A 26,637-nucleotide genomic window follows, 5' to 3' on the forward strand; every position below is an offset into this window, starting at 1 on the left:
AGTCCTGCATATGACTGAAAAATCCATCCCAGGAAACGCAAAGGCTCTGAGTCTCCAGTTCCAAGAGGGAGTTTCAGACCAAATAAAGACCTACCCCAACTTCAGATCAAGCTTTGAAAGCCAACCAGTGAGGGTTCCATTTTATTTTACCGGTATTTCACACATCCAGACCTCATAGGTACATCTTGCCTGCTAGCCTTGTCATTTAGCTCTGGGACCAGAAAATGAGTCCTAAGGCTAAACTGTGAATTTAAAAATGTGGGAGCCAAGAACTCAAGTCTACATGTAAAGCCCGTAAAATAGGCCCTTTTACAAAGTGAATCTAAACAATAAATTCGAAAAAAAAAAATACCTTTTTAAATAGCAGTATTCCAATTTCCCTCCTTTGTAGATTCAGAAATTCAGACAGCTTCTCAGTGATGTTTGAAAAAGTCTCAAAGTACTTAAAAGAGTTACTTGACATACTTTAAAGAAGCTAGCTGCCACTGACTCATCACTCCCACCCCAGCCCTTTACTTATTCTTCCCCTCTACCTTCAGTTTTTGGTTGACATTTGGAAGGGTCATCTTGCCACACAGGAGCCAGTCCCAATTCCACATCTGAATTAAAACACTTTCTGAGCAGATGTTAAAGGAACTCTAAAATCTTCAGGCATTTCCCTAGTACCCACATGCTCAATTCACTTTGCATTTTTTAAAACCCATCTACACACCTTATGTTTGAAAAAAGATACTGCAGTGTAATAAAGTGCAGTTTATTAAAATTTTTGAGCAAAATGTGTGAGGTGGTGAGGGGAGGAGAGACAAAGTAAGAGACCATGTTCCGAGGGACTGACTCTGCAATCAGGTCCCCTTGAGTGGACTTAGTCACTCAAGTCCAAATGTACCCATTCGGCAAAGCATCTACATAAGTAAGAGCGTGGTACTGGGGCAGTGGTGACACCCAAGAGCAGTGGTTTCAATGCTTTTAGCTCTTTGTCATGTTAACACTAAACTCCAAATACTCAAGTGAGTTATTACTTCATATAACAAGAAAATTGGAATTGGTTCATCCACCAGCTCAGCAACATCAGGGACCAAGGCTCTACTTACCCAGTTGACTTCTGTCCTCAGGCTTTCCCTGCAGGGTTACAAAATGGCTGCAGCAGCTCCAGCATCAACACTTACCCAGTGCTGTCTTTGAACATGGTCATATGAGAGTAAGATGCTCTCCCCTTTTTAAGAGGGAGGAAAGAGGCCTGTCCCAGAAACTCCCAACTAATTTCCATGATAAGTCATTGGATTGGCCAGAATTGTATCGCATGTCAATTCCTAAATCAATAATCCAGCCTGGAGACAGAAATTATCATGATCGATTTAGATCAACCATGATTCACCCTCTGAGACCCACGGCTACCTGATACTTGAATAAAATCAGAGTTTTGTTAGGAAAAAGAAGGTGAAGGGACAGCTTTTGGTTGATAATAACCTATGGTATATTCTGCAAGGTCACATCCTTTGAAAGGATTGGGAATGCAGCTTGAAAATTCATACATTGTTTACTGGTCATAGGAATTCCCTGAGAGTTTTGAGCAGGGAAATAACATGAACAAATAAATAATTAGATGTAAGGGATTTTGCAGCCTTTTATTCTGAAATTATAATTCTTGTTTCTCTACATTTACAGGTGGTAATCATTATTCATTTATTGAACAAATATTTATAGAACCCCTGTTGTTCTGAGCGTGGGGATACAAGGCAAGGCAGCTGCAGTTCTTGCCCTCAGAGGAGCTTACATTCTAATGGGGAAGTCAAACCAACAAAATTTCAGGTTTGGCTCTGCTGTAAGAAAAAGGAGATAACTTAGTGAAGGAGTGGAGGTAGGACTCTGATAAAGTGGCCAGCCAAGAGAAGAGGGCCTTAAGATGACAACTGAACTAAGATGAGAAGGACGGGAGGAGGCCTGCCATAGGGAGGTCTGAGGCCTTGGATGCAGAGGGAAGTGCAAGATCCTTAAGAGGAATGATCTTGGCGAGCTAGAGACCCAGAAAATCCTGGATAACTGTCAGTAAGAGGGAGAGAGGTAGAAGGCAAGACTGGCTTGGGTCATGAAAAAACATTTTAAGCAACACACACAATAAAGTTCATATACGTGGAGGGGCAGGGACCAGGCCAGGCTTTTAGGCCATGGCAAAAGTTTCTATGTTAATCCAAGTTAATATGCACCTATGTTTTTCCAAGAGAAGAGAAGATTTTTAACAAGGAAGATTCTTGAATGTCACTTTTTAGAAGTGGGCAGGGCCGGAAATAGCTTGTAATTGGTTGGTGTTAGGACAAGTGCACAGATTTTATAGGATGTTTTCAGGCAGTAGAGATTGTAAGGGTGGGACTTAACAGTTATTTAGAAAAGTTTGACAAGACAGAGACCTGACTTCTTGAAAAATGTGCTAGGCCAGCTTTAATGAGCACATGAATTCTTGGAGGATCTTGTTAAAATGCAGATTCCAATTCAGTAGGTCCGGGGTGGGACTTGTGAATCTTCATTTCTAACATGTTTCAGGTAATGTCAGTGCTTCTGGGATGAGGATCATACCAGGATTCTAGCAAAATGTGGCCTTAACTTGTATTTTCAGTTGTACTTTCTGCTAACATCTTATACTTAACTACGCACTCCAGACACAGTAGCCACGTGTTGCTATTTACATTTAATTAAGATACTCAGTTCCTTAGTTGCACTAATCAGATTTCAAATATTTAAGAGCTAAAAGAGGCTCTGGCTACCACACTGGACAGAGCAAGTATAAACATTTCTATAATGAAAGAAAGCTTGATAGGATAGCACTGCTTCAGACAGAAGATACTACTTCTAGTTCTTTAGGATTTGCTGTTATCACGTCTTCTCCACCCCGTTTTTTTTTTTTTTTTTNACTCTGCAATCAGGTCCCCTTGAGTGGACTTAGTCACTCAAGTCCAAATGTACCCATTCGGCAAAGCATCTACATAAGTAAGAGCGTGGTACTGGGGCAGTGGTGACACCCAAGAGCAGTGGTTTCAATGCTTTTAGCTCTTTGTCATGTTAACACTAAACTCCAAATACTCAAGTGAGTTATTACTTCATATAACAAGAAAATTGGAATTGGTTCATCCACCAGCTCAGCAACATCAGGGACCAAGGCTCTACTTACCCAGTTGACTTCTGTCCTCAGGCTTTCCCTGCAGGGTTACAAAATGGCTGCAGCAGCTCCAGCATCAACACTTACCCAGTGCTGTCTTTGAACATGGTCATATGAGAGTAAGATGCTCTCCCCTTTTTAAGAGGGAGGAAAGAGGCCTGTCCCAGAAACTCCCAACTAATTTCCATGATAAGTCATTGGATTGGCCAGAATTGTATCGCATGTCAATTCCTAAATCAATAATCCAGCCTGGAGACAGAAATTATCATGATCGATTTAGATCAACCATGATTCACCCTCTGAGACCCACGGCTACCTGATACTTGAATAAAATCAGAGTTTTGTTAGGAAAAGAAGGTGAAGGGACAGCTTTTGGTTGATAATAACCTATGGTATATTCTGCAAGGTCACATCCTTTGAAAGGATTGGGAATGCAGCTTGAAAATTCATACATTGTTTACTGGTCATAGGAATTCCCTGAGAGTTTTGAGCAGGGAAATAACATGAACAAATAAATAATTAGATGTAAGGGATTTTGCAGCCTTTTATTCTGAAATTATAATTCTTGTTTCTCTACATTTACAGGTGGTAATCATTATTCATTTATTGAACAAATATTTATAGAACCCCTGTTGTTCTGAGCGTGGGGATACAAGGCAAGGCAGCTGCAGTTCTTGCCCTCAGAGGAGCTTACATTCTAATGGGGAAGTCAAACCAACAAAATTTCAGGTTTGGCTCTGCTGTAAGAAAAGGAGATAACTTAGTGAAGGAGTGGAGGTAGGACTCTGATAAAGTGGCCAGCCAAGAGAAGAGGGCCTTAAGATGACAACTGAACTAAGATGAGAAGGACGGGAGGAGGCCTGCCATAGGGAGGTCTGAGGCCTTGGATGCAGAGGGAAGTGCAAGATCCTTAAGAGGAATGATCTTGGCGAGCTAGAGACCCAGAAAATCCTGGATAACTGTCAGTAAGAGGGAGAGAGGTAGAAGGCAAGACTGGCTTGGGTCATGAAAAAACATTTTAAGCAACACACACAATAAAGTTCATATACGTGGAGGGGCAGGGACCAGGCCAGGCTTTTAGGCCATGGCAAAAGTTTCTATGTTAATCCAAGTTAATATGCACCTATGTTTTCCAAGAGAAGAGAAGATTTTAACAAGGAAGATTCTTGAATGTCACTTTTAGAAGTGGGCAGGGCCGGAAATAGCTTGTAATTGGTTGGTGTTAGGACAAGTGCACAGATTTTATAGGATGTTTTCAGGCAGTAGAGATTGTAAGGGTGGGACTTAACAGTTATTTAGAAAAGTTTGACAAGACAGAGACCTGACTTCTTGAAAATGTGCTAGGCCAGCTTTAATGAGCACATGAATTCTTGGAGGATCTTGTTAAAATGCAGATTCCAATTCAGTAGGTCCGGGGTGGGACTTGTGAATCTTCATTTCTAACATGTTTCAGGTAATGTCAGTGCTTCTGGGATGAGGATCATACCAGGATTCTAGCAAAATGTGGCCTTAACTTGTATTTTCAGTTGTACTTTCTGCTAACATCTTATACTTAACTACGCACTCCAGACACAGTAGCCACGTGTTGCTATTTACATTTAATTAAGATACTCAGTTCCTTAGTTGCACTAATCAGATTTCAAATATTTAAGAGCTAAAAGAGGCTCTGGCTACCACACTGGACAGAGCAAGTATAAACATTTCTATAATGAAAGAAAGCTTGATAGGATAGCACTGCTTCAGACAGAAGATACTACTTCTAGTTCTTTAGGATTTGCTGTTATCACGTCTTCTCCACCCCGTTTTTTTTTTTTTTTTTAACAGGGGACACATATTGTCTTTACCTGCTAAAATCAAAATCATCTTCTAAGAATTAATTATCTCAAGTCCACTTCTTCTATGGGACCTTTCCCGAAACTCAAACTGGGTGTTGCTTTCAGCTTCCTTTAAATCTGCAATCTCTATTTGGTTTTCCTCTGCAATGTATTTCTACTGTATTTTGCCTGCCTAGTATCCAAAGTATCTGAGCATCCAGCTCCTGTTTCTCTGGTTGTAGAACTCCATTTTCTTTGGGTTGGGGATGGGGCACTACTTCTCACCCATTTCTCCACGTGATTCAGTTGAACCTAAGTCTAGACTCCTAGCCATAATCATTAGCACATGAGCCAGATGAGAGCCAGTGACATTAATCCCAGAACATTTGCTGAAAAAATTAGATAAAAGTGTAGATAAAAGTACCCTTTCCACTGAAGTCTCTGAGCTGTCTGGATGCCAGTCTGGACCTGCTGGCAGCCATTCTGCCATTCAATGAGTGAAGCAGACTTGCCCAAGAATGAGACACTCAGGAGGAGAATCCAGAGAATCAGACAGAGCTTAGGCATACTCTTCCTGGCATAGCTGTTTATGGAGAGCTATCATACCTTGAAACTAGATTATAGGACAGTATATAAATTCTACTAATTTTGGTGTTCAATCTAGTGTATAAGAATGGAGGGAATACTCCCATTTACAAACCCTCTCTAATAAGGAATGTTATTTAGTTTTCTCTTTGATATGTGGATGATCAGTTATGCTAATTCTTCCAACTCCTATGATCCCCAACTTTTCAGCATCATACTGCACTTGTTAGTCATAGAATTCGAAGGTTTTAAGACATTGATGAACTTAGACCCACCTAAAGTTTTACCAATTTTAAATACAATTATTTTAACATGTAAAATGAAATCTAAATTTGTGGAGCCAAAGACTTAAGTCTCTATTATTTCAATGACAATCTATTTTTTATTAAACTTCTACAGATTGTTTAACACTCCTGTGTGGACAATAACTGGATTATATTATTATTTGAGAAGGTTTTCCACTTTACTGCCAACAGAGCTTGAAGTGAGCAGTGGAGCAGTCTCAGGTACACTAGAAACCATCAGATGTTCGGGTTCAAGCAAATTCTCCTACCATCTGGCTCCCAAGTAAGCTGGGATTACAGGTGCCCACCACCATGCCCAGCTAATTTTGTATGTTTAGTAGAGATGGGGGGTTTCACCATGTTGGCCAGGCTGGTCTCAACTCCTGGTCCCTCAAGTGAGTCCGCAAGCCTCAGTCTCCCCGAAGTCCTGGGATACCAAGTGTGAGAGCACCACAATGGCCTTCAAGTGGATTATTTCTTAATGGCACAAGTATGCAAACAAGTGCAGCGGATTTCCTAGTTAACATGTCTGTTTACCGTGGCTAACCCATGTGTACTCCCAGAATTTCTCCACCCTGCGCTGCCCTCCAGCTTTGAGGGGACTCCTCTAAAGCCATTGAAGCTTGTAGTAGTCAGTCTTGGACCAGCAGCTGCAGGTGACTCCAGATCCGACTTCAACCACCCTCCAGCCTTCTAGATTCAACTCACATGGACCTTCTTAGCTTCAATGTCTGAGCTTACCTCCCCTCCACAACTTTTGGTCCTGCTTATATATTGGAATCTGACCACAATTACTACCTCTAATGGCTCAGAAGGCCCCCGTGGGGCAGCAGGTGCTAGGAAGGTCCCTAGACTTTCAACCGGAAAGGTGCCTCCAAACGCCAGATGTAACACAGACACCACCCATCTAACAATCTTTCTCTCTTACAACTACATTGTTCTAACTAAACCTGGACCTAAGAAGAAGCAATCCCCAGGCCAGGTGTGTGGCTCCAACACCTGTAATCCCAGCACTTTGGGAGGCGAGGTGGGTGGATCACGAGGCTCTGGAGTTCAAAGACCAGCTCCTGGTCCAAGATGGTGAAAGCCCTGTAACTACTAAAAATACAAAAATTAAGCCAGGAGTGGTGGTGGGTACCTGTAATCCCAGCCACTTGGGAGGCTGAGACAGAGAATTGCCTGAACGCAGGAGGCAGAGGTTGCAGTGACCTGAGATTGCATCACTGCAAGGTGACAGCGAGACTCTGTGTCAAAAAAAAAAAAAAAAAAAAAAGGCAATCCATCATGAAGGAACAAAGAACAGACCCTCACTACTCCCCCTACCCTTTCACTATGTTTTAAAACATGTTTATAAAATAGGATTAAGAACTACTCTAGAGGACCATGTACATGATAAGATTATCTTTTATTAGAGATCTTATATTACATATTCCCAAAAAGATATAAAATCTTCCAAGAGAAAAATATCAAAACCTGTTGATTCCAAGGTGAACAAAATGATCAAAATGAAGGCAAACATTTTCTTCCAGACAAAGGAATATAAAAACATTTCGGCACAAGTACAACAAAGGCATGGGAAGATCATGATAATGTTTTACAACACGTTTTACAGCATTTTATTTTAATCAGTATTTGTAGAAAACAAGGATGCTGAGTTCTTGAACACTGCAGTCACAAACTCAAAATTTCCAAAAAAAGGAAAGAAAACACTGAACTACTTGGTCAATTGAACATCTGTAATAATAAATGTAATGAAACCTAACCAAATAAATATGCCACTGGGATCACAACTGAAGTGTATGGTTTTTAGTGTGTGCCAGAGACATTACATTATTTAATCAGTTTTTGACCACAACCCAAAGCAAAAGCATCCTCTCTTCATTTCCCTGATGATTTATTCTAAAAGTAACTTTAAAAAGCAGAAACTTGCTGGTTAAAGAGAATTTCTGCTTTACCTGTGAACTGCTAGTAGCAACACAAGCTGAATAAAACCCCAGACTGACATGGGACAGATCCATCTCAAACAACCAGAAGTGGCAAAATCACTGTTATTGCATCAAGATTTTTTTTTTTTTAATTTCATCTGATCAGAATTTCCAGAATGATTAAGCACACCCACTTAACCACAGAACACACTGAACTCCCACAGGAAGGTTTTACATTTAAGATGCAATGAAAATACTGATCTCATTCCTGGGGTTTACTTCTGGCAACCCTAACATCTGTAGATGTCCACAAAAAGGAAGTCCTTTTTCTTTTTTTAGTTTTTTCCCAAAAAATGTGGAAGAAAACTTACAGTACATGTTTATTGCATGAAATTACCCCTTGTAATATCTTTATCAACACTGGTATTGTTTCCTTAATTATTAAAGGCAAATGAGTTTATGAATTTAACATAACAATAATCTTAGGAGCTGCATCTTGAGTGAAAATCCAGATGATAATAAAACTATATGGTGAAAGAGAAATTGGGTTTTTATTTCTCTATAAAGATGTTGGAATGACAAAAGGTAAATGGAGGTTGAAAGCCACAGAATATGAAATTGATTAACTCAAAGAGAATTTTCAAAACTGTACATACTCAAAGACTCCTTTCTATGCTAAAACTGAATAGTCTAAATGTTGCTATTATTTTAATGTTAAGGAAACGATAATCCCAAATAAATTTTATTAAAAGCACTGTAATGGCACATGGGCTCAGAACTTCACTTTAAGGTTAGCACATACAAAAGTTGAGAATTGAATGAACAAACATATTCCTTAGTTAGATAAACCATGATGAGCTACATAAAAGTGGGTTTCAAAACAAGATCAATTTTAAAGCATTCTCTCTTTAATATAGTTAACTACTGTGAAATGGAAACAGTAGCTGGATTTTGCATTTTACAAAATCCTTGCTTCAAGTTGCAGTTTCCTTGGCAGCAGCATATTTTAATTAACAATATTTTCCTTCCTTGTTTTGTTTTCTGACATCTCAGTACATTCAAATAGTCAAAATGTTTAGAGTAACATCACCACAAATTTAATGTAACAGATCAGAATGTGGCCAGCATTGTCAGGCAAAAATTACACAATTTATGTGTCATAGAAAGTACCCACCCCTCTCCCTGATCCCACAACATTTCCCCTTCCCCAGACAGTAATATGGACACTGATTTAACAAGACTTATAAAAAAATAAGGCACATTTATTTTGATATGGTAATTTTAAAATAGAAACCCCTTCTCAGAACACCTGTATTCAAATGAGCTGCGTAAAAAGACACCTTGTGGTACCTAAAATAGGTTTATGGTACCTATGGAATTGCTTCTATTTTAGTGAAGATGGAATAAATTGCACCCATCCCACATTGTCAAGTAATGAAAATACGTCTCTTTTTCTACTGTTGAATGATTCAAAATCAGGTATTTCTGGAAATACTTAGAAAGGGTAGGAAGGGAAGGAAAAGGTCAAGAGGTACACCAGAAAAAGGTATAAAAATCAACCATGTTAATCATAAGGGTGGATAGATTGCACTTTTCCACTTACTTCAACACATAATTTTTCAAACTAGTATGAATGATTGCAACCATTTTGGCCATTAGCTTTTACCCACAAACACTTTATTCCATTTCAGCCAAATAGGTGTTTTTGTAAAACTAATGAAGGATCAGCACACAGATACTGTAAGAATCTCTTCACAACCCCTAACACAGACATAATTAGTTAGCATTTAACCTGAGATACAATCTGTTGAGAGGCTGTCTTTAAATATTCCTTAATTTGTTGCATCAATTCATACTGATGGTGGTAGTTCATGGGAGGAAGTTTAAAAAAAAAGAAACCTGATTGATAGCATGGCTTTTTTTTTTTTTTTCTTACTGTAGTGGTAAAAGAAAAAAAAAAATCACAGAATCACAGAATTCATGTTCTCACAGTAGCCAGAAGCTAAAATAATGTGCTTCTTTATTGCACGTCAAACCAAGAAAGGTATAAAAGCCAATGATTCCCAATCCAAATGTGAAAGTCAGGTTCACCTCAACCGGATTCGGAACGTGCTGATTTCCATTGGACTCAAGTTGATCTCACTTATATTCTGAGTGCCGGGAGGTGAATGCATCAAGGATAATGATGAAGGTGTGAGACTTTCAACAATAAACTTGTTAAAAAGTTTCTGTACCAACATCTGAAAAGTAAATGAAAAAATTTGCATATTTAGATCAACTTTGAAGATTAGCAGCACAACTATATATTCTGTGAAAATCAGTATGAGAAGGAATAAAACAGTATGTCGAAGTTCTCTTTTGAGGAAAAAGGGTGGATTAAATATACATATATAAGTTATTAAACATACATATATAAGTTCTCTTTTATGGAAAAAAGGGTGAATTAAATATACACATATACATGCTTGAACATACAGACTATCCTTGGAACGAAACAGGAAACCAGTAATGGTCATGAGCAACATATTCTGCATTCTTTTTTGTATTGCTTGAGAATTTTATCACGTACAGGGGCTTTTTCCATAAAAGAAAGGACATCCAATGGCCAAGAAGCTTTAAAAACATCCTTATTCTCTTTTAGTCCATACTTATCCCTAACAATGGTAGTCCTCAACCACTTTTTCCTGTTCCAACAGAGTTGACAGAGAGCACACAGGCTCACTACAAGGAAGGATCATTATGTCATTGAGTCCCAGTCTATAGAGGTGGACAGGTCATTTGGAAAGTGTTTCCCTCACTGCTGCCATGTTATCTGTCTCTCTGGATCGTATAACCCCCTTATGACTCAAGGCCTTAATGTCAGAATGCTCAGAACCAAGTATACTTAGATCATCAACAATAAGATAGAGTGCAAATACAGTATAATAAAAAAGTAATAAAAATATCAGTGCTTTCTTGGCATCAACTCCAAGCAGGGCAGGGTAAAAGAAATGTAGAAGCTAATCTATCTAAGTAGGTTCAGGGCTCCTACCACATTTTTCTTTTCTTTTTGGACCCCACACACGCTAATTTGTAGGATTGGAACTGAATCACTTGAGTCTGGTCCACAGCATTATTTATGGGGTTTTGGAGGAAAGTTGGGTCAGCTGAGCTGCCTGGTGAGGCAGACCTGCCTGTGTGCCCAAATCAGCCCAGCTGCCTTCTCTGAGTCATGGCCTGTTCAGTGACAAAGGCAGGAGATTGGAGGTTTGTTTCCTTCCAAGGACAGGCTTGATGGAATTGCCAGAAAGACCAACTTGAAAAGAAATAACAAATAGGCAGCCAGCAAGCTGTGTTCAGACTGAGGATCTGTTTGGCCTGCACAGTGTTGACTCATATGCAAATCTGCACTAATCAGAATACCAAGACCTACATTTATTTCCCAAGGGAAAACAACTGATTGGTGCTACGTACAGCTGCCTCCTGGGCTGTGGGTGGATTATCCTACTAGCCTACAGTCTCAATTCTCCCAGTTGCTTCTTTATGGCTACCTCTATAAAGCTTCAGTTATTATAAACTTGCCTTGGCCTCTGTAGGACTTAGGTTTACCAGTGCTGAACTAAATGATATGTGAGCATGTATGGTTCAGGGGAGGAGAAAACTGGGGGACTGGGAACAAGGCACTTTGTAGGCTGGAAATAGAAGGCTGAGGAAATGACAAGAGCATTGCCTTCAAATGTGCATAAACTCCAGCTATACCTTTTGATGTTGACAAGGAAAGCAGGCTGAAGTTTTGAGAAAGTGTATTTTTCAGTTGGGGAGATTCAAACAAATTTGCAGACTGATGAAACTGAGACAGTAAAGAGGCAATGAAACATGATCTTATTGTCAAGATTCTTTGCAGAAAGAGATTTCAAAGTGCACTAACAGTAAGCAAAAATAACCTTTTCAACTTACCTTTCCCTGAGTAGTAGAACAAAACAGCCCTGTGCCTTTGCTAGAGAACCGACAATCAAACCCTTTTCTGTGGAGGATTAAGGCTGCCTCATTGGAATGCCCACTGCCCACCTACAAATGAGCAGAATGGAGTCACACCACGCAGACAATAAAGCAAATATTTACAGTACTTCACACACCACTCTCTTGATGTCAGCATCCAAAAGCACGTTTATTTAGCAAGAAAGTTAGGCAAATTCATTTCTCCTCAGGTCCATGCTCACTGCCCATTCACCTGCTACCATCCTCTCCTACCTGTACTGAGCCAGATGAGATTATGTTCTAAGGTTACTTGTTAGGTAACCTCATGCCTTGGTTTCTCCTATAATCCCCGAGGACTTAGGTTTCCTTATGTCCATATATTATTTGTTTTATCAAAGTTTCTTCAAATAAAGCATTTTGCTTTCATCTTACTTTTTGAACACACATGTCAGTTGAATAAACTGCACCTGAACTTAGTCCTTATCTGGTCATTGAATGATATACCATCTAACTTAAAAGTCACACATGCTTCTTTATTGAACACTAATTTTTGCTAACTGCATTCTTAATCTTTGATGTATTGATTCATTATTTTTATATTAGAGCTATTTAAATTTAGTTATGCTTTCACTTGGTAGGCCAGCTCACATTTATCAGTATGATGTATCATTCAAATTGATACTACAGAAGCTATTGTGGATGGGCAGGCAAAAATAAAAATACCCACCTGACAAGTCAGCTAAGAGGGTCAGTATACCTTTTCTCACAATAAAATTTCTCATATCCATTTAAGTATCAATGTCATTAATGGTTCAGGTCTCTGAATATTTTAAAATACAATTATCTCAATAAATTTTATGTTTCCTAAAGTTGGAAGGTGTTTATGATAAATGAATTTAAAATCCCTGGAAAAATTAAGAAACATACAGTTTTTGAAAAAAGAGTCATGTGCTGCTTAGCACTGACACTGTGATAAAACTGATTCTTTCCTCTGTTCTCTGGTCACAGACAGGAATATGCCCAAACTCTTGATCATCCTCACCAGGGGATAAGATTTTTTAATGCATTAAAGAGACATCTTTCCTGAATAGCTGCCAGAATCTCCACCACTGATTTGATTTTAATGTGCCTGAATGGTTTAAAGCTGTCCTCACCTCAGAGTCTTGGCTGGAATAACCTATGCTATGATGTTTCACACTGATATTTTGTAGCGGTACTGCTAAGACTTTGTTTGAAGGAAAAGTCATTTAAGGAATTCTGAGTCATCACAAGACCACAATACACACAGCAATTTTAAATCATATAATAAAAATTTCTAATGCATTTCAATACATTTAAAACACCCTCCCCATGCAGTAGAAAAATAAATAGGAAAATCCTTCATTTATGGTATCATTTGATCTCCCAAAGAAAAACAAAGAGCACTCTATCATGTGCCAACTGTGAAACCTTAGGATAGGAATTTCTTCTTCCTAAATATCTATTTTTTTGCCTGCAAAATGAGGGCAATGCTTGTATTATTTCCTTCATGAGTCACTGTGTGGATTAACCTGCTGGAAATACTATGTAAGTAGCCTCACACTGCCTTGTAGGGCAGAATGCGTTAGTGCAGGAGCTGTGTAGTAAGAGTGGTTCAGAGCCTGACTGGGGAGTCAGACAGCTGGAGATCTGGATCTTTGCTCTGCAATTTACTAGCTGTGGATTTCAACAAAACCAGGTTTTCCTTTTCCATAAAATGAAGATGAAATGAAATGAAATAGCTTAACAAAGATCTGGTCAAGTGTCTGGCACACAGGAAGCCCTTAGCATAAATTTCCTTTATTGACATTACAACTTTGTAGCTAAAGACTCAGCGAACTCCTAAATTATATGTCTAGAGTCATATATCAAAATCATAACAAAGTCTGTATTCAGATTAACAGGTTAGAAACCCTCTTCATTAAGCTCTTTTAAAAGCACATATCACTGTTAACCTAAAGCATTTGGCCTTTTTAACTCATGGGTCCATCCTTACTTATCACTTGATAGCATGCATTGCTACAATTCCTGCAACACATTTGCTCTTGGAATAATGAATTCCTAAGGCCTTTATAGCAACAGAAGGGGACAAAAAAAGTTGGGAGGGAAACACCTTTGGAATTCTACATTTGAATTCTACAAGAGATTTAAACTGACAATATAAAAATAGAGATAAAAGTCATAAAAATTAACTTTCACTGATAGAAAAAGTTACACTTTCTCTCAAAACTAAAATTACATCACTTTTGTAAGAACAAACTGAAATAGCAATCATCTTTGTCCAAGTTTTTAAAAAATCAAATATTCATGAAAGTATCAGTTTTCAAGCAAAATACCTGAGGCAAAGCAGCAGTTTTTCAGTTTCAAAGTCTGTCTAGACATTTATTTCCAAGAAAACTGTTTTTCAAAGTAGGGAAACTGTGAATTTAAATTGAATATGCATGCAGGAAAACAGATACCTTCAAGTAGTTACACTGTATGCTCTAGGAGAGTAAACAGATTTTGGAAGAACTACTTTTACATTCATTAATGCATTAGTAATATCTGGACCCCATAAAACGGGAGGATGTGGGGAAGAAAATTTACAATTTTTGAAACTGTGCCAAGCACTGTGGTAGGTAACTATCTTTGTAAAACAGATTAGATCACTTTCAAGGCTGGATTACTGAAGTAAGGCTGGCGTATTCAAAAGTTGCACAGAGAAAACCCATTGCAAACTTAATTCAGAGGATAAAACCAACATTCGGCTCACAGACTAAGCTGGGCCTCTGAGACTTTTCCAGCAACTTGGTGGAGTATGGGGAAAGATGATTTGGTTTGCAGAATGAAGCCATCAGATAAAGCGGGGCTTAGAGAAAGCTGGATCAGACCAATGACTTTTTCTACCATGAACCATTTATGTGACTTTGAGTAAACCTCTACAAATTCATCAAGCTAAGCTGGACCCGTGAAGAGTCCCTCTGAGGACTGAGGGTCAACCGCAGTGACAATATCAGTCATTGCTAATACCTGTTGAGCACTTGCTGTGTGTCATACCCTGTGCAGAATGCTTTTCATCAATTAACTCATTTTATCTCACAACAACCTTTGAAATATTTGAGGTGGTATATGAGTTTGTATTAAAATATGTAAATATATGGGGAAATCTCTATCGCAAAGCATTCTCTCTTATACTCAAATAGCAATGACCACAAGTGATCTTGGATTAGCCCTTAGTCTTTTCCCACCAATGGTTGGGATATCCTTATGTAGGTGTCCTATTATTACTGAGGACACAAGAAAAATAGACAGTGTATTCCCTCATATTTTCAGTGCTCCCTCTCCCTTCTTGTTCCCATGCAAGACAGTATAAGGTTCTGAGAAGCCATCTGGACTCAGACACACCTGCGTGTGCTCCCAGGACCACATTTAATGGCTGTGTGCCCTAGACAGTTAACTATCATATCTCTAGGTCAGTTACTTTCCTATTCTGTAAGATGGGATGAAAATACTGCCTACCTTCTTAGTGTTGTTGTGAGAGCTTTAAAGTTCATGTAAAGCACTTGGCACAATGACTGGCAAACAGACAATTTTAGATATGTTATTTTTAAATATCTGAGGAATTAGTAACAAAGTATTAAGTTGGTGCAAAAGTAATTGTAGCTTTGCCATTACTTTTAATAGTAAAAACTGCAATTACTTTTGTACCAACCTAAAATATCAGGAATAAGTAAAAATGACATCAAGATTTACTCTGGCAATAAATGTCAACCTCTAATTTATAAAGAAGTGCCAATGTTTTTACCTCCTTATTAGTGATAATCACCATTGTTCATGACTGAACTATCACAGGTAAGAACCTTTACTTGTCAAGCACTCATAGGGCTTACTATGTGCCACACACTGTTCTAAGCACTTTACTAACACTAAAATCCTCAGAACATCTCTAAGGTGAGTATTATTACCATCTCCATGTTACTAAGGAGGAGGCTGAGACTCAGAGAGTTAAGTGACTTGCTCTAAGTCACATGGTTAGAAAGCGAAGCAGATCATACTCATACCCAGGACATCTGATTCCAAAGTTTAAGCTTTTAACAGCTTCCTTCTCCTACCTTTGCATTAGCTACGAATTTGTGCTCATAGATACCTAGCCAGGAGAGAAAAGATAAAAATTATTTTTGATGTAAAATAACAAAATACTGTAAACTAAAGGAGATAACCCCTTCAATTTATGGCTGAAAAAGGGGAGTATTGACTGATGGTTCCAGCAGAGATAAAACTGTGACTTATCAAAAAACATATCAATTCAGAAATCAAGCTTTGGAAATTGTAATTTCCTTCCATCTACCACCTATCCATCTCTCCATTCACCCCACTTCAAATAGGATTTAAGGCCATTATGGAAATTATACACACATGACAGTCTCTTCTAAGGAAAAAGCAGGTGAATAGTCCTCTACTGAAGATCTTAAGACGTGAGTTATGTCATTCCTCTCTCGCACCAAAAGAAACAGTAAACTTTCAGAAACTGTAGTAAACACTATGTGTGCACCCACCATTTATGGGGAAAAGAGGGACCATAACTTTGGCCAAATTCTCCAGGACTCATGGGACCCCACCCTTCTCACAGAGTTAGTAAGGTGAACATAGATTAAGGCATGGCTACACATCTGGTGGGAAAATTTCTCCAACCCACTCAGATTCTTTGAAAATACCTAACACTCATCTCTAGTGCATTCTAGCAGCTGGAAAGGTTATAAGTCCAAAGACAGGAAATAACCAGTAGAAATTCATTTTTCAGGGTGCTCATTAAAATGTCCAATAATAGCTATCCTGTTTTGATCAACAAGATAAAATGACAGAAAGAAAGGGAAGGTAAATGGCTGTTCTTAGATATGTACAACAAAGGAATTTTTTTTTCCCACAATTTTCACCTTTCCAGAAGCTAGGAGATCAATAAAGCACCAATCAATTCTTATAAGAAAGACAAATAAAGTAAAATCCTCAAACTGCCTTTTACAAGAAAAGAAGAGGCAGAATGAACAAGTGGAGAGAGAAAATCTTATTCAGTAAGTGCTGCTGATATTGAAATGATGGTTAACTATTTGCAAGAAACAGTTAAATACAAATCAAAATAAATTACATAGAGAATAAAGAGTTAAGATATATATATGTATATATATGTGTATATATGTATATGTATTTTTATATAAACATGATATATCATATATATATGTAAAATATATATATGATATATCATGTTTATATAAAATAAATACGTCTAAATATAAAAGTCATGGAAATAATCTAAAAAAAAGAAAAAGAAAAAGAGTTGAACTACATATCACTTTTCTAAAGTGATTCCAAGTAGAATGGCTCCATGAAGCTGAGCTTAACCAGCTTCCTCTTTGTCCCTCTAGTCTAGGCTGAACCTGCAGCTCCAGCTTCAGAAGGCTGACTCATGATCTGTCCTCCCATGAGATCCTCCCAGCATCTTCTATACCCAATCTCCCTTCTTCTTAAACAATGGTCCTTTCCTGAGGACAAGGCTTTTGCATTTAGTGTATTTGAGTGGTGTTCCTGTTCCCAAGGTTTCAAACCTTTACGGAAGCTTCTTTGTAGTATCTCAAGCTCTTCATGGTGTAGGGAAAGGGGGTGATCAAGGAAAAGAGTTGAAAGGCTGGTCAACAGAACAGGAAGGCTAACGGGTAAGTTTGTAGATAGTGGCTGGAATGGGCGAGGCCACACAGCATGCTGTGAGGCAGGGTTTCAAGAGATGTTTGTTCCTCTCTTCATCTGAATACAAATATACGGCATATAATCATTTCCAAAAATTGATATAAAGCAGAAAAGCAAGATATGTCTGTCTAAAAGCAAGATATGTCTATACAAAAATGTAAACTCATCTACTAATATAGAGCAATCCTGGAAAGCTTGGACTTTTACAAACACATGTAATAATTCTAAAAAAGTCAAATGCTACCCTCTGAGACCACACACAGCACTGAGATTCAGAGGCCTGGCTATAGGTCTGATTCTGCCATTTGCGGCTGAGTGATTTTATCATTTAACTTCGCTCTAACTCTTACTTTCCTAATTTAGGAAATGGAGATAACTCAGCAATTTCATCAGAAAAATTTCTAAAAATTATGAATTCCTAGGCTCTCCTCCCCAGCCCTACAGAATCAGAATCTCAGAGATCTGGAAATTTGTAGAAGTCTCTATGTTTAAAATCTCCCCTGTGTGATCCGGACACAGTGAATCTGAGGACTAGTAGTTGAAACTGCTGAACCACCTCAGTGGCTTATTATACCTGCAGCCTGCAACTCGCCTCCCTCACTGTTCTTCGAATATGTAACCCCTTATCCCAGGAGTCAAGAAAACCAAGTGAGGTTTAGAACTGATAAACCTTTAGACAGAGGCCCAGAGGAGGGCCAAGCAAGGTACTCTCTATCATGGTGCTGTAGGAGTTGGTCAGGCAGGAAGACATGTGTCCTTATCATGCTAAAGTGGCCTTCAAACACATGTCTCATGAAATACTCTGGTGGTTAGGAAAATGCTTACTTAAACACAAGCCAATGCAGACTTCAGGTCTTGCTTGGAACCTATGTCTATTTTGACATTATTTCAAGGGGAAAAATAAGTTGCATTCTCCAAATGAACAGCCCATTATTGCACATTGGAAGCTTCTAGCTCACAGAAACAGGAACCCAACCAAAATGCTTAGGTCTGGCTTCTGCACTTATTCATTGAGTTATTTTGGTCTTTCTTTTAGTATAAGCATGGAATTACACTGGACACTTTGTAAGCACAGCTTTCTTTGAATCAATACCCACAACAGTTCCCTTCAATGATTATCTTTCTATTATCAGGTTAGGGCAATTCTTCAAAGAAGTGGTTTTGAATGGACCAATCCTTCCTCTTGGATTACTAGCGGGCTTTTAAACAACTGTTATAAATATGTGCTAAGAGTCAAAGGCTAACACAGGAACTGGCACCAACTGATATTATATGATAATGCAAAACTCTCAAGTATTTAGTTCTGATTATGTGCCAGCATGGTAGTTATCAATAGGCATTATTAACATTTCAGTTTTTAATCCTCTTGGTCAAATCTTTATGTTGTTAAGTTGCTCTCTATTCCCTCTGCTAAAACCCCAATCTGCACCCAAGTTGGAGTGTCATTAGAATAACAAGGTATGTTTACAAAGTGCTTTTGTTTTCAAAAGGCTTTCACAATAGGATTTCATCTGTTTTTAGCAAAAGACCTGACACAGCAATACGTGACATTAACCTCATGTTATAAATGGTAGCTGAGTCAGCAGGGAGGGTGGCCCACCTGTCCAAAGACATGAAGAACAACGGGAAGCCAGGTGGCTGCAGTGAGTAGAGGCCAGGCTGCAGAGGGCCTGAATGCTCAGTGTCTGAGCCAATTCAGGAGGCAATGGGATTTTTCATCTGAGAAGGGATTAGATTTGTATTACAAGAAAACAGTCAAAAGCAGGAAGGATGTGAAGAAGTGAGTGACCACCAAAAAAAGGTGACATAAAAAACAAGTTCCAGGCTTTGCTTACAGAAGGTAAAACCCTATGCTCACTGACTCTAGTCAGCTCCAGCTGCTTCCAAAAAGCAATCACATTTAAAACAACTACAGTGGAGGAGCCACCTAGAAGTGAGGCTAAGGGATGGTGACCGCCCATCCTCTCCAGAAGCTTCTGGGTTCTTCAGGTCGCTGATGTCCTCTACCATCTATGCTGGGCGGTGGTAACCTGAAGCCCAGAGTATTTGATGCCCTCTACTCTATTCTTTCCATTTCTTTTAGCTCATTCATTTATGACATGACACCTCAGGGAGCCAAAATGTAGACCTACAAAAAAACCACAGCAGAATCCTAGAAAAAACATCTACACAATTCACTGATTCAAAATAGTTTTTGAGATCTTTTGTGCAGGCACTGTTCTTCACAGGGATATAGCAATGAATAAAGGACAAGCACAGCTCTCATGGAGCTTCTGTTCTGACCACATATCTCTCCGGCCTCAGGGCCTTCACACTTGCTCTTTTCCTGGAGCACTCTACCCCCAGAAATCTGCAGCAGTCTCTTATTCTCTGAATTTCTTCAGATTTTTACTCCATTATCACCCCTGTGAGGCCCTCTCTACACACCTTAATCAAAATTGTGTTACCTCCTCTGAATGGCCCTTCGCTTTTTACTCCTTCATAACACTTAACACCATCTAACATATATTTCTCTTACTTTTTCTTATTTTTCTCCTCCCATTAGATTCTAAGCTCCAGAAAGGCAAGAGCATTTGTCTGTTTTGTTCACAACTGTACCCCTAGTGCCTATGGCAGTAACTGGCATGTAGTGAGTAGGAAATAAATCCTGCAAGTTCACTCATATGATTTTAAAAAGCCTTTCCATATACACACACACACACATACACATGCCTGAAGCATTTGCTTCTAGTCATTATTACAAATCATATATGTTTGCCTGCATAGCCAAGCATAAGTTCCTTATCTCTGAAGGAAACCAAAATACTTTTCTCTCGAAAAACTGAGGATTATTGAGCTGAAGAAGGAAAAAAACCAGGGGGCCATTCTGTCCCTTCTTCTGCCTGTTTGATTTTTACAGCAGTTTACAAATACAAGAGGTCTTCAGCCCTTCCTCTCTGCCTTTTCTTGTCTAAAGACAGGCCCCTTTACTAGGCTTGCTAATCAACTAAGAGACAGCAGTGCTAGAGCATCTAGGAGCAGACTTTACTCTTCCCATAAATTTATCCTCCCACACTTTCCTGCCTTTTGGAAGCCTGAAGATGCTTTCTTCTTTGTCTTGTCTCTAGAGGATTTATGGCTCTTTGTTAAAACATTATTTAGGCAAGGTCCCAAAACCACTGCCTTGGGGAAAAAATACTTTTGAACTGAGGCCTCTCCCAAGTGACGGGTATAGCATGTACAACATACTATTGCTATTTTTCCCCTGTTTATCTGACCTTTATTTTCAAAAGTGTCTCAACTAAAAATCTATAAAGGAAAAAAAGAAATTACATTTTTTATCCTACATCTTAGACATAAAGTTGTAAATCTCTAACGTTCAAATTATAGGCATTTATCCTTACTTTATTGCTTTAGTTCTTTGTTCTAAATTAAACATTTCTCACCTCTTATACGGTCTTTAAACATGAGCATCCTCTTCTTTTCATACTTAGGCCTTTACCATGAGGTATTTTCCACAGAATCCATAACCACTTACTATTTCCAGCTAAATCTATGTCAATTTGCAATATCAAAGCAGCTTTGCAACACATAAGAACAATGTCAAATTTCTAATTCTTGTTCTTTCCAAATGCTATTTTTTTGATGTTAAAAACAGGTATGTATATAACTGTAGTCTAACTAAATTAAATTTCATACCTAATAAAACTTCCCCATGCTTTTCCTCTAATATTTCTTCTAAACAGTTGGTTTTCTAATGGGAAACTGAGTTGCAGTGATTCTCAAGAGAAAGGTACGAAAATGCAAAGTCTCTGATACAGAAATAACTAAGTACTATTTATCTAGCTTCTGAGAGATACTGTCTAATAAGGAGAAATGAACGGGAAAAGTCAGTAGTGCTAAACTTAAGGCCCAGATTGCCCACCTACTAATGATATTTCCTGACCTGCTTGCCATACAGAATTTAAGAGCAAATTAGTATCAGGATATGCTTTAAAATACAGAGCAACAGTCAAATGAAAGGCATGAAGCTTCTGGCTAAAGGTGAAGCCCTGTTAATAATTCCTCAAAGCATAGTAAAGCATACATTACTTTTTTCCCCTTTCCTTACCCCCTTAAAACAAGTACATAATAAACAGTAATTTTGTATAAGACATATTTTGAGACATACCTTTGACTGTATTGTTCTCAGATTAACCAGATGAATGTCACAAGGCAAAGATGACTGTAATGGAGAGAATTCACCTTGCAGATCAAGGGTAGGTGAGGAGAACTTATTTGCCATTGGAAAGACTGGATGATTCATGAAAGAAGAAGTTATGTGGCTAAGGAGAGAAGGATAACTGACCGAATTCTTTTCTTCTTCCTATTAAGAAAAAACAAAAATGTTTGAGAGGTCTGTATTTCCAGTTCTCATCACATTAAAGAACTATCTGAGAGGGTTTAAATATAAAAATATATGAATAATTTGGTTTTATTTTATAAATAACAGTCTTAGAAAACACTCCATAAACTATCAAGTTTAGTTGTAAGCAATACAAGAAAATAAACAGTGCATATCTAACTCATATGTTTAAAATCTCTCTCCCATTGATTTAATACTAAAAATACTGAAAATATTTCCTGCAAACATTTTAGGACAAGGCATACCTTTTTATGAAAATTATCAACCTATCACAAAACTTTCAAAGCATAAGGATTGGGCTGTACATAGATTATATGTTGTGCATCATCAAATATTATCTCCCTTCTCAGGTTTCATCCACTATATTCTTGTGGTTTCATTTATACACCTTAACAAGACCATAATGGCATGTACTGATTCAAAGCTAAAGTCCATCTATGTTACCAAATGATAGAAACTAAATGTTACCTAATGATAGAATTTAAAGAAAACAAAACTCTCAAAATAAATCCAATTTTAAAATATAAATAACATAGGTGGCATGCCTAGATCATCTGACTGTTTTCTTTCAACTTGGTAAATCAATGCCCATTGTTTCACTATTTTAATCCAAAAGTAGAAGTGTTAAATACATTACTGAAGTTATCACACACTTACATAGTATATGATTATTCCACGTAATTTAAAATGCTTTAGTCTTTGCTGTGATATATGGTTAAAGGCAACACTTCTGTAGGTTCAAACATTAAATAAGCTACTAATGTTGGTAGATTAAATATGCTAGACGACATGCAAAATTAAGTCAATGACTGAGTAGAATCTTAACCAATAATGCCTAAAGAGTAAAAACAGACACAAATAACTTAGAAAATAATTTATGCAGAAAGGTCCTTTGATCACCTGTTATATTTGAACCAAATTTAATTTTGTATCTTATTTTTTAAAATGATTACTCCACTGATATCTTCTGATTTTGCATCCTTTTTGTAATATAAGGCTCAGATAAAAGGCTTGGCTACTGATCTGTGTGAAAAGACAGGATTTATAGAGATATAGAGCTTAAAATTCAGAATGTCAGATTAGCATTGCACAGAAGGGTGCGAGCAAAAAGTGACTAGCATCGTGCCAGAAGCTAACATTAGATGTCATTACAATTCAGACCATGGAGAGAGAAAAAGAAAAATTTAAGACAGCAGAGGGACACAGCAATATTAAGAAACTGACAAAAAATCAGGTCTGAAAAAGAATTGTAAAAAATATATCCATTCCACATTTTTTTAAAAGAAAGATTAAATAAAGCATATAAAATAATATTCTCCAACAATACTGAAATTTAATGGAGCTTGTAGAATAACATGAATAAAGAGGGAATAATTTCAACAAGATATTTTAAATGTACTCCAAGATCAAAGAACTTCATAATCTAGGTTAGGATTGCTGACAAAGTCACTCACGAGTAATGAAACATAAAAGATTCAAACAGAAAAGAAAACACCTCCCTTATCAAATTTGGGAAGTATTAAGTCCACTCTAGGTCAAGAAACATTCAGAGAAAGCTCTGGCTTTGTTCTATACTCTTGGAGTAATTCCTCGCCACTCCAGTGAATAGCCAGAACACTTCCTGATTAATCTTCTATACCTCAGAAGCAATAACGTGCATATATACCAATCCTCCACATCAGATTAGTTCTTCCTAACCATTGGTATTTCCCCAAATTAACCACACAACAGAATGACTTGGGCTACCTTTAATCAACACAGACTCTTGGGTCCTATCCCAAATCTACAAAATCTTGAGAGGTGGGGTCCTGAAAATGCAAAGCTGAAAAGCCTCCCCAGGTAAATTTCATGGAGTCAGCCACACACTGCTCTGTGACCCTGTGCTGGGAACTGCCACCCCAGACATCCAACCTTATAGAGAAAACAGAGCTCCCTTTAGAATCAAAAGATAAGCTTTACCTTTTAACTACCTTTGCATCAAAAAAACAAGATTCGGTTTCAAAGACATTTTGACGGGCAGTCTTTTAAAAGGAAACAATGTCATGGATGTTAAGGACTTCAAGAATTTAAAAACTGTGTAGTTTACTATCCTTAGCAAGCTAAGGAAGTTTATAAAAGAGTTGTGATTCACTACCCTAAGAGCACCATGAACAAATAACACCACCAGGTTGGAGTGGAAAAGTCTCACCCAGGGTTCCGCCATTCATGTACTTTCTTATCATATTTTACAGCAACAAGAGGCTCAACAAGATATTAACTGTTGAACCATCAATATTTAAATTAATCTCTACAAAGGTAATCTTTCCACTCTAAGTCACATGATAAACCCAAAGTTTTAAAAACATGTTTTCAAACAGGAAAGTTTATGTGTTTAAGTTATAAATGAATCCCCCAGCCTTGTACTTAACTAATCTAGTACTATAAACCTTACTTAATTTCTTGTTGGTTGGAAGGCTTCAGATAGTATAAGTGTAGCTTTCTCTCTGCAGCCTGCCTGACATTAAAGAAAGTTTCTAGCACCTTCTGATCCAAACCACATAAAGTACGGCTCTTCCTCACTGGGTTCCAGCCCTTATTCCAAAAGTTGGAGCTTCCTGCTAGACTCCTTGGTGCCCTTAATTAAGCTCACTTTGAGTTAAACGATCCTTAAACATCAAAGGCTTCCACTTCATCTACATCAAATTCTGTTAAATTATGGTGAGATAGTAAGAGACCATTTTTAAAGTTACCTTTGTTTATTCAGTTTGACTTGAAACATGGTGGGAACTTAATAAGTCTGTTGAAGTAAATCTATTAATTTAATAAGCAAATGCAATATAAATAAATGAAACAAGAACACTAGAGAGGAAGGGTGGGGTAAAAAGACAAAGGAGATAAAATGAAGAATAATACATTGAATCATAACATTTAGAGGTAAATATCTGTAGCACAGGACTGAAGACTATGGGGCAAATCTGAAGATACACATTTTGGTAGGTCTGTATGGTATTAAAGAGTTTCTATTTTGTTTTTAAGCCAACTCTTTAATAAAAAATTCATACTAAAAAAGCAATCCCAAAAAACCCAAAACACATTTTTTGTTTTTTACCCAAGAAACTGGAAATTTGTGTCACCCTGGGCAGGCATTCAGTCCCATGTGGAAACAATCAGCTGGAGCTGAGTTGTGGGTCTTAGTGGGATATGTCCTCAAGTTTAATGTAGATCTTCTGGTCACCTAAGTATTTACCCTTAAACCTCGTTGACCTCCCTCATGCTGTCACTTTTCTAAACCATATAAGCATTTAAGATTTTAATCTGATCTCTCCCAATTTCTTTTCCTTATATTTAAAGGTAAAAGGTAAAACAACATAATTTTAACACTTGAACATTTCCAGGGTTCCTAGCTCAGTGCCTCATTAACCAACCAGTAGCAGGAAAGGGGTAAGGATAAACAGTCAAAGAAACAAATCCTAAAGCCATCAATGCCTGTTTTTAGTCCATTTTTCTGTTGCTGTAACAGAATACCACAGACTGGATAATTTATCTATAAAAGAAATTTATTCAGCTCACAGTTATGGAGGCTGGGAAGTCCAAGAACATGGCACTGGCATCTGGTGAGGGCCTACTTGCTGTGTTATCACACGGTGGAAAGGCAAGACAGTGCATGCAAGAGAGCTCATTTTTATAACAAAGCCACTGCTGCAATAACTAACCCATTCCCATGATATTCATTCATGAGGGCAGATCTCCCATGACCCAAAAGCCTCTCAAAGGTCCCAGTCCCAACACTACCACAATGGTAGCTAAGTTCTCAACACATGAACTCTTGGGGGACACATTCAACCCTGGCAGTGCCAAAGAGATGATTCCTATTTTCCATTTCTATTGGCCTTTGAGGATGATTAGCATAAATGGTGGTCAAACTTGTGCAGCCACAGTCCTCGTTGGACACCTGTACATATCACACAGTGGATATCATCCAAGTCCTTGTTTTTACTGACTCTCTGCAGAATTCTCTGAGGACAGGACTTACTTCCACTTAGCTCAGGATTATTTCCATAAGGCTCTGTCATGCTCAGTGCTTCCCATTAAAATCTCTTCCTATTCAGGAAGTATCCCCCCTCTTCAATTCTCTCCATCATTATTTTAGATATTAGAGTCTGAGTTGAAATTAAGAATGCTTTCTAGGGCGGAGCAAGATGGCCAAATAGGAACAGCTCCAGTCTCCAACTCCCAGTGCAAGTGACACAGAAGACTGGTGATTTCTGCATTTTCAACTGAGGTACTGGGGTCATCTCACTGGGGAGTGCCGGACAATTGGTGCTGGTCAGCTGCTGCAGCCCAACCAGCGAGAGTTGAAGCAGGGCGAGGCATTGCCTCACCTGGGAAGCACAAGGGGAAAGGGAATCCCTTTTCCTAGACAGGGAAACTGAGACACACAACACCTGGAAAATCGGGTAATTCGCACCCCAATACTGCGCTTTAAGCAAAAGGGCACACCAGGAGATTATACGCACACCTGGCCGGGAGGGTCCCACGCCCACGGAGCCTCCGTCATTGCTAGCACAGCAGTCTGCGATCTAACCGCAAGGCAGCAGCGAGGCTGGGGGAGGGGCGCCCGCCATTGCTGAGGCTTAAGTAGGTAAACAAAGCCGCTGGGAAGCTCGAACTGGGTGGAGCTCACAGCAGCTCAAGGAAACCTGCCTGTCTCTGTAGACTCCACCTCTGGGGACAGGGCACAGCTAAACAACAACAGGGGAAGCAGCAGAGGCCTGTGCAGACGCGAACGACTCTGTCTGACAGCTTTGAAGAGAGCAGTGGA

General features: G+C 38.4%; 1 protein-coding gene across 1 annotated transcript in view; it reads right to left on the reverse strand.

The window, feature by feature from the left end:
* Positions 1-7,220: 7,220 nt before the first annotated feature.
* LOC108537068 (alpha-mannosidase 2-like) overlaps positions 7,221-26,637 on the reverse strand; it is a 53,332-nt gene continuing 33,915 nt past the window's right edge. Inside the window, exons 5-7 of the mRNA XM_017884194.1 lie at positions 21,603-21,797; positions 11,696-11,806; positions 7,221-9,999 (exon numbers count right to left, since the gene is read on the reverse strand). Of these exons, the coding sequence (XP_017739683.1) occupies positions 9,847-9,999; positions 11,696-11,806; positions 21,603-21,797 (459 nt within the window). The 3' untranslated portion in view covers positions 7,221-9,846. The remainder of the gene's footprint in view (positions 10,000-11,695; positions 11,807-21,602; positions 21,798-26,637) is intronic.

This window comes from Rhinopithecus bieti, unplaced genomic scaffold (assembly GCF_001698545.2).
Source record: "Rhinopithecus bieti isolate Rb0 unplaced genomic scaffold, ASM169854v2 scaffold_14934, whole genome shotgun sequence".
In the NCBI taxonomy this organism is placed as follows: domain Eukaryota; kingdom Metazoa; phylum Chordata; class Mammalia; order Primates; family Cercopithecidae; genus Rhinopithecus; species Rhinopithecus bieti.